Below are 9880 nucleotides of genomic sequence, written 5' to 3'. Positions count from 1 at the left end.
ATAGGGTTCAATGTTACGTTTATGGATATGCCCAGTTGTCGAGGAGGAATTTCTGATTTGCTGTGCATATATTGAACAATTCCCTGTTTTTTAAAGGACACATCTCGTGTTTTCAAAGTATACAAAATTATATGCATTTTGTCTTCCTTATGCTTATAGAAATTAATTGTAATAGTTCGTTCGCCGAAACATTGCGATAATTAGCCACAATACGGACTTAAATCTAAGCCCCGATTTCAAAAAGCCTAGTTAATTAAGTTGGGTAGTCACGTGGTACGATGACGTCATATGCGACCTTCGTGGATAAACTTGTAAAAGTAGCGTTAGATAATTTTAAAAATGTGTTGCTATGGATCACTGTTACAAAGGCTTTCAATCTAGAATAAAAACAACATTTTCTCAAATTTATACATGCAAGGTGAAGATAACGAACAGTGATCAATCTCATAACTCCTACAAGCAATACAAATTAGATAGTTGGGCAAACACGGACCCCTGGACACACCAGAGGTGGGATCAGGTGCCTAGGAGGAGTAAGCATCCCCTGTTGACCGGTCACACCCGCCGTGAGCCCCATATCCTGATCAGGTAAACGGAGTTATCCGCAGTCAAAATCAGTGTGCCAAGAAACGGCTTAACAATCGGTATGAAACACGTCAGACAGCATTTGACCCAATGCGAGGTTGTATTGACGAACTAGATCGTTATAACGACCATAGAATTTGCGAAATGCTGACTTCAATCGAGACTGTTGAAATCCCTGTACCATCAACTTGTTTGTCAGTAGCTTACCTCGATTTAAAAACTGACCATACCCAGAACAAGCTCTTGCATATCGAATCAGTTGAGATATATAAACACCATATGCAGGTGATAATGGAATATTGCTACATAAATGTGGGAAGTAGACGATGGAGAAGCTGAAATCATCCCGTTTGTCATACAGTTGAATTGTTAGTTTGCCGTTAATGTCTACTTTCAATAAAATATCCAAGTATGAAGCAGAAGTGGACGACTCTGTGGTGTCCTTTATTTCGAGCTCACAGGGATACATCTCATCAAAAGTGATGGGGGTGTTACAACTATTTGATTTTCATTTCTGTCTGCTTTATGATACACTTAATACATCTAATTTTTGGAAGTAATGTGGGGAAAAAAAGAAAAGGAACCCCAGATGCTTGGAAATAAAAACGATGAAAGCATCAGACACTAAAAAATCAAACTTCTAAATCGTGTGGAATGGGGGCATGGTTGATTCTTCATCGATTAAAATTCACTATTCCTTTACAAATTACTACATGTACATGTATTGAAACAACAGGCCCACATGTCTTATGGTGACCTCATTATTATCATCATGACCCTACATTGGGTGCAATATAATATGAAATAACTAGAAAATATCCAGTCATTTTCAGACAATGTCCGTGGTATACTCGCTTTGTAAAGAACAAATCCTACACTTCATTACGAAACGAACGCTTTTATTCGGATGTTATCTCACACATCACGTGTTATCCTCAATGTTTAAGGTATTCAGTGTATAATGACCATATTTCATATCTAATAAATGGATGGTGGAATATTTGTAATCATGGTATCATTTTGAAGGGTTCATCAAATAAAAATAACCCACGGTAGAAATTTTCTAAATTTTGTTTACTGCTTGATATATATCACCCAGAATTTAACATTGAAGTATATGGGAAAAGCATCTTTTATTACAATATTTTAAAAACAAATTATATATTCATACTAATCTCTTGGTAGAAAGTTACATACACTTTCTTTTTATGAAAATATGAAATAAAATTAATCATTGACCTCACACATTTTTAGAAAATTAGAGTTTTCTTATTTCTACAAAGGGCAGACAATTCTTCCAAAAAATCTTAAGTGCAAAAAGGTCAGCTTCTAATCATTTACCAGTCATGTGAATTTCATCTGCTTCACTTCCATTATTATTTAACAATAAGTTTTATGTTGATCTAAATCCTTCAAAATTGTTCATTATCCTTTCATTATACATGGAATACCTTAATATCACTGTCACGACTGTGAAGGAAAACCCCAAAGTGCTTTTGATTATATTTCACACACAGCATGGTCAACTGTACATGGATGGAAAGACGATGATAATAAACCGATGGCAAGGAACTAGCTGTGCTATGCATAAGGGGTCATCGATGGAACCTCGATGACGATTTATAGACCTCAAAGTGAACCTCAAGAAATGTATTTTGCATGCCATCGACATTATCATGCGATTCACGCGCAGGTTAATGTGGACAATACTGGGCATATCCATTGCTTCGGTTCTGAGTATCCTGGTCACCAAAATGATTCCCAACAATATGCGCATTTACCACTAATTAGTAGAACGAACTTATCTTTCTTCTTGGATACAAAATTATTGTTACCTTATTGTTACGCCTTTTACAAGGTAACAATTTACTCCACAAAACCCATTAAATCAACAAAAGTACAAAAATCTCGACACGGATTGTGTCAACATATGACACATGGAAAGATCTATTGGCATATTGAAAGTTTATAGGGTTCTTTTAAATCATCTGCAGGCACCCGCGATGAATATGTTAACCCGTGTTTTTGACATTACTGCCGGCATAACAAAACATTGATAGATGTGTGAACAAATATCCCCCTCCCCTCAAATATTTGTCAGAATATGACATTAACACAATCTATCCTCCCTGTAAATTAAGCACTTCTATATTTGTCAGAATATGACATTAACACAATCTATCCTCCCTGTAAATTAAGCACTTCTATATTTGTCAGAATATGACATTAACACAATCTATCCTCCCTGTAAATTAAGCACTTCTATATTTGTCAGAATATGACATTAACACAATCTATCCTCCCTGTAAATTAAGCACTTCTATATTTGTCAGAATATGACATTAACACAATCTATCCTCCCTGTAAATTAAGCACTTCTATATTTGTCAGAATATGACATTAACACAATCTATCCTCCCTGTAAATTAAGCACTTCTATATTTGTCAGAATATGACATTAACACAATCTATCCTCCCTGTAAATTAAGCACTTCTATATTTGTCAGAATATGACATTAACACAATCTATCCTCCCTGTAAATTAAGCACTTCTATATTTGTCAGAATATGACATTAACACAATCTATCCTCCCTGTAAATTAAGCACTTCTATATTTGTCAGAATATGACATTAACACAATCTATCCTCCCTGTAAATTAAGCACTTCTATATTTGTCAGAATATGACATTAACACAATCTATCCTCCCTGTAAATTAAGCACTTCTATATTTGTCAGAATATGACATTAACACAATCTATCCTCCCTGTAAATTAAGCACTTCTATATTTGTCAGAATATGACATTAACACAATCTATCCTCCCTGTAAATTAAGCACTTCTATATTTGTCAGAATATGACATTAACACAATCTATCCTCCCTGTAAATTAAGCACTTCTATATTTGTCAGAATATGACATTAACACAATCTATCCTCCCTGTAAATTAAGCACTTCTATATTTGTCAGAATATGACATTAACACAATCTATCCTCCCTGTAAATTAAGCACTTCTATATTTGTCAGAATATGACATTAACACAATCTATCCTCCCTGTAAATTAAGCACTTCTATATTTGTCAGAATATGACATTAACACAATCTATCCTCCCTGTAAATTAAGCACTTCTATATTTGTCAGAATATGACATTAACACAATCTATCCTCCCTGTAAATTAAGCACTTCTATATTTGTCAGAATATGACATTAACACAATCTATCCTCCCTGTAAATTAAGCACTTCTATATTTGTCAGAATATGACATTAACACAATCTATCCTCCCTGTAAATTAAGCACTTCTATATTTGTCAGAATATGACATTAACACAATCTATCCTCCCTGTAAATTAAGCACTTCTATATTTGTCAGAATATGACATTAACACAATCTATCCTCCCTGTAAATTAAGCACTTCTATATTTGTCAGAATATGACATTAACACAATCTATCCTCCCTGTAAATTAAGCACTTCTATATTTGTCAGAATATGACATTAACACAATCTATCCTCCCTGTAAATTAAGCACTTCTATATTTGTCAGAATATGACATTAACACAATCTATCCTCCCTGTAAATTAAGCACTTCTATATTTGTCAGAATATGACATTAACACAATCTATCCTCCCTGTAAATTAAGCACTTCTAGTGCGCCGTACTTTATATTCCCTGAGAACGTAGTAAACGTATCGGCAGATGCCCTACACTCACACGTCATTGTAAGGAACGATAACTCTGGTAAGCGATTGCAAACAGGATGCTTACGTCATGGCAGTGGTTCGTAACGGACAGTGAATGGTTTCTCTTAATAATATTATGTCTTACAATGGACGACGAGTGTTTACGACATGTAGCGCAGTAACTCAATCACACAGGACGACGAATGCTTACGTTGCAGCAACGACTTGCAAAAGTTGTGGCAGTGATTCATAACGGACGAAGACATGCACCGTCATCAAACTCCCCCCTCGAGGCTTCATCGTACTGTCATGTCATTGTCTTCAATGTTAATGGTGACGTATCTTTACATTGTATGTCATTGGCTTCAATGTTAATGATGACGTATCGTTATGTCATTGGCTTCATTGTTAATGATGACGTGTCGTGATGTCATTGTCTTCATTGTTAATGATGACGTGTCGTGATGTCATTGGCTTCATTGTAAATGTCAAATGTTGTATCGTGTTGTCATTGGCTTCATTGTTATTGATGACGTACCTTGATGCCTTTGGCTTCATTGTTAATGAGATACAATCAATCAGTCATTGTTAATGGTGATTTATCGTGATGTCATTGGCTTCATTGTTAATGATGACGTATACCGTAATTTCATTGGCTTCACTGTTAATGATTGATCGATTGATTGATCAGGATATGGGGCTCACGGCGGGTGTGACCGGTCGACAGGGTTATGCTTACTCCCCCTAGGCACCTGATCCCACCTCTGGTGTGTCCAGGGGTCCGTGTTTGCCCAACTATCTACTTTGTATTGCTTATAGGAGTTATGAGATTGATCACTGTTCGTTATATTCACCTTTCATTTATGTTTTCCGCCACACTCAACAATTTTTCAGGTATCTTGTGGCGCCCAGTTTTTTATTGGTAGAAGAGAGAACCCAGATACAATGTACCTGGGAAGAGACCACCGACCTTCCGAAAGTAAACTGGGAAACTTTCTGTTGCTGATGACGTACCGTGATATCATTGGCTTCATTGTTAATGATGACGTGTTGTAATGCCATTGCCTTCTATCTAGATGTCATGGCCTCCTCTTTTTGAACGTCTCCACATGAGTGAAACATTCTCGGGTGGGACGTTAAACACTATACAATCAATCAATCAATCAACCTTCTCGTTTTGGTGACATTTTGCCTGGTATTATCTCTAGGTATATGCTGATAGTGCAAGGGGAAAGGACATCCTAAGTATTCCTGTTCAGCATTGCAATATTAATGTCGTTTCGGTTGAAACTTGGCACTCTCGTAGTCTTCTATGAATCGATTTAAAGAGGAAGTACGCACATGTTTCTAAGCTTTGTAACAGAAACGATTTATCAAATATGTTTAACATGCAAATATATAACTGTATAAAAATACAGACCCAGAGAACAATGCAATCAAGTACATTCCACTGTATTAATATTTAAAAAGAACCATTTTGATTGCACAATGGGGACCGATTAGCCTATTATGCACATTGACCTTTGTAAATGTGCGACACAGCGGACAAGCTTCTTTTAAATTGGAGAGTCAGACTGATCTAGGATTAAATGAATGTGTGTTAAAGCCTGAAAAACTAGAGAATCTTAACTGTATGTATGGCTTATACTAAAAGCCTTGCTTGCCATCTGGATCGATAGAAAACGGGTTCATGTATTTGTGGTAATACCTTATTTTCTCACCCCCCCCCCACCTCCCCCCGAAGTCCGGGAACATCGACTAATTGTCGTATGATACACAGGCACTTATATCGCTTGGGGCCTAATTACTCTTATATATAGTAATTAGGCCCCAAGCGATATAAGTGCCTGTGGTATGATATGCATATTGGAGTAGTATATAATATTCTCTGTAAGAGAATAGAATTGGAAGGATTGGGCCAGTTGGTGTGGCCCATGGGTTTAGGTTTTGATGCACTTTATTAATATAGCAGGACATCACTATGTATGTGTCATGGTACATATGTATATGATTGATCTTCCAATGTGTACTGTTAACTTATCTTGACTCCAGGGTAGGAAATAGCTTGACATTTAAACATTAGTGTGTACACGTGTTTTAGACCATCATACTTCAATGAAGGAATCCATTTAATTTAACAAATTAATGGGTCTTTTGTCAAACTCTGTCGATGTAATCTTATAGGGATACACAAGTAACAAGTTTGGCATTGTCATTTAACCCTCCGTGTGGACGGAATTTAATAAGTAAATGGTCTTCGATTTTCCTGCTGAATGCATCCAGGAGGCAATTAATCATTTCTCCGTTTCATACTTTGTAAGTTAAAGTCATGGCGGGGATTTAAAATTTTTATTAGCCTTCTTTTTTTTTATATTTATTATGCGACAGCCGTTTACTTTAGCCCAAGCGTATTACAGCAAATATTAAATTAGTATACGCACACCTCCAAATTATTTGTTTATCCGCGCTTTTTAAAGTGACCCCGAAACGTCGAGTGGGTACATGTATGCACCTAGAACGCGTGTGCATTTAATTAAATACGAATATGAAAGGATGGAAACAGAGTGTCCTACAGGTAACACAGCTGTATCAGTTTTGTAAAGGTAAGTCAATCAGTATTCATTATTTCTTTATTCAACACGTTGTGTATTGGCTGCCAAGAAAGAGTACCGGTGTATAAATGTTTCAATGCATTGGTTATGAGTGAATAATTCTCCATATATACATTGTATGCATCCATAGAGAAATGTGTCTATACTTTTGTGAGGAACGAAATGATTGATCGCGCGGATTGAATAAAATGCATTTTAAATTAGAAAATAATGATGGCGAAATCCAATCAAATGTTTGTTTGGTTAAAGGGGGAGGGAGGGGGTAAGGAACGTCAGCCATGTACACTGATGAAAGTAATTCGATTACTAGAAAATTTACTTTATACGCATCTTAACTTTATCAATATTCAGTCATTGCCAAAAGTTGTATTATATACATGACCTCAGGAACTTCTTGGAGGTAAATCATTTCGATTTTTGAGGTGTATAATTTGTTAATTCCTACTTGAAATCCACATTCGTCTGCAGATCTTGCATGCAACACTGTAGATGTTTACGAACTACAAATCATTCTGATCCGTTTATCGTTATATGATCGCTTTTCGATCGGTCTCCGCCCTCAAATCATCGTTTTCAAGTGTTTTAAAGCATTGTTATCGGATTTCAGGGCTAGGGGCATCATTCGTTATCTGCAGATAGAGGGACAATCCTTCACAATGTCATCAGGGAGACTTAACGTCAGCTAGATATCAAAATGAGGAAAAAGTTTCAAATGAAAAGGTTTTGAAAGAAAGAAAGAAATGAGGTCTAGAATTGACCTGTCGGATTTACATTTTAATTTCGATGAAGAGGAATCTAGCCATCTTCCGCCGATCGTTGTCCGCCATATTTCAACTTTCGAGCACAAGTTGAGTAGTGTGATTTCGGCCATTTGTCCGACGTCAGAGAACGTCGCATGGATCGCTTGTAATAGTGATGCCACAGTTGTCCACTATCAAATAGATGGACGGGAAAGGAAACGAATATCAACCGATTTTTATGTTGATGATATGAAAGTGACGAGGAATGGAAATCTGCTTGTGGCTCCGGATACCGGACATGCTATCAAATTTCTTGACGTTCAGTCTACAGATGTCATTGATTTTGCAAACGTTCACCCATTTGCAACCCGAGGTCTGCACATTTCTGATGAAAACGACATCTATGTTAGTATACGCAGTGAAACTACCGCAAAAGTTGTGAAAATGACTTCCGCTGGTGAGGTTGTACGAGAGTTACAACGAGATCGCGCCAATGTTCCTTTGTATTCCGATCCCGATAAAATTGCTGTCAACAGCCATGGTGACGTCATAGTCTTAGACTGGGCCACGAAATGTGTCACGTCTGTTGACGTTTACGGACGGTACCGCTTTAAATACAACGGTAAGATTAAAAAAGGGGTCCATTGTGAAAGTTTCGCTCCGACAGATTTGGTGTGTGATAAGTATGACAATATCTTGATCTGTGACTGTGACAACAACGCCGTTCATATGTTGAACAGACACGGACAGTTTCTTCGGTTTCTGATTTCGCAAGAGAATGGAGTGACCTGTCCGAGTGCCCTCGCTTTGGATAACGAAGGACAGTTGTGGTTAGGAGAAATGAATGGTCAAGTTCACGTCATTGAATACTACGCTAATAAATAACTTAAAGCAGCATTAAAAATATACTGTGCATCTGAATGTATTGTTTTTAGTTACTACTTAGGATCATTAATTTCGTCCTCTATTTCGATACCTTATTGAAAATAAACCGCGCCGTTTTATCGATTGTATGGAAATTGTCATCTTTCGATGAATTAGAGCGCGGCGTCATAACTGATAATGAGTACTGCTATCGGTAGTTAATGTTGTACTCTCTTCTACTGATTTAGAGGGCACCATGTAATGTTCAATTACGCAAGAGATATCGATAAAATGATATAATATTGCTCTGAAAGCAAGGGTTCAGTTAGAGATACTATGGTAGAATGAGAGAGATCGAATAATTTAAAGATTAATGAAAAAAGATTAACAAATTTGAATAGGAGCTAATAATATATTTAGACATTTTTATCAGATAACCTAAAATAATCTGAGGAAACATGGAGTTGTAAATTTTGCACTCTTCAACGGAATCAAAGAACGCTCGCATTTTATCATTGATTGAAGATATATGTATGTATGTGCCCTCGCATCTCCGATTATGGGGGCGTAAATACATGTCCCGTGGGGATCCGGGTTAGAATACGTTCTCAATACCCCTTGCTTGTCGTAAGAGGCGACTAAATGGGGCGGTCCTTCGGATGAGACCGCAAAATCCGAGGTTCCTTATCACAGCAGGTGTGGCACGATAAAGATCCCTCCCTGCTCAATGGCCATAAGCGCCGAGCATAGGCCTAAATTTTGCAGCCCTTCACCGGCAATGGTGACGTCTCCATATGAGTGAAAAATTATCGAGAGGGACGCTAAACAATATTCAACCGATCAATCATAAATACGTACATATACGTCCGACCAGCGATTTGGTATTCGATACGTGGACGTTCAATCGATGCCCTTAATCAACTGAAAAGTAAAAGAATTTATACATTTGTGTATATGGTATATATTTGGAAAAAATTCAAACTTCATTCATTCTCGAGATATGTGGATCGGAAACTGATGCCACATGCATGAAAGCTGAACATTACGAACAGTGATTCCCATAACGCGATCGTTTAAGGAAATTCAATACAAAATAGAAAGTTGGGCAAACACGGAGCCCTGGATATACCAGAGGTGGGATCAGGTGCCTAGGAGGACTAAGCATCCCCTTTCGACCGGTCACACCCGCCATGAGCCATACATCTTGATCAGGTAAACGGAGTAATCCATAGTCAAAATCAGTGCGTTAAGAACAGCCTAACAATCAGTATGAAACACGTTAGACAGCATTTGACCCACTGATAGGTTGTAATGGCAAACTAGATCATTATAACGACTATATAATTTGCAAAATGCTGACTTTAAACGAGACTGTTGAAATTCCTGTAAC

The 9880-nt window shown here is 37.2% G+C and overlaps 1 protein-coding gene across 1 annotated transcript; it reads left to right on the top strand.

Annotated features, from left to right (window-relative positions):
- Positions 1–6672: 6672 nt before the first annotated feature.
- Positions 6673–8547, top strand: LOC125666766 (uncharacterized). Its single transcript, XM_048900048.2, has 2 exons — positions 6673–6877; positions 7494–8547. Exon 2 carries the CDS (start codon positions 7627–7629, stop codon positions 8509–8511), a length of 885 nt encoding a protein of 294 aa, XP_048756005.2. The 5' UTR covers positions 6673–6877; positions 7494–7626; the 3' UTR covers positions 8512–8547.
- The last annotated feature ends 1333 nt before the right edge of the window (positions 8548–9880 follow it).

This window comes from Ostrea edulis, chromosome 10 (assembly GCF_947568905.1).
Source record: "Ostrea edulis chromosome 10, xbOstEdul1.1, whole genome shotgun sequence".
In the NCBI taxonomy this organism is placed as follows: domain Eukaryota; kingdom Metazoa; phylum Mollusca; class Bivalvia; order Ostreida; family Ostreidae; genus Ostrea; species Ostrea edulis.
The sequence above is the reverse complement of the archived record's forward strand: the minus strand, read 5'-3'. Positions and strand labels throughout refer to the sequence as shown.

What these genes read in the sequence shown, in the direction of transcription:
- LOC125666766 (XM_048900048.2), top strand. Translation starts at nt 7,627, where the DNA reads ATGAGGTCTAGAATTGACCTGTCGGATTTACATTTTAATTTCGATGAA.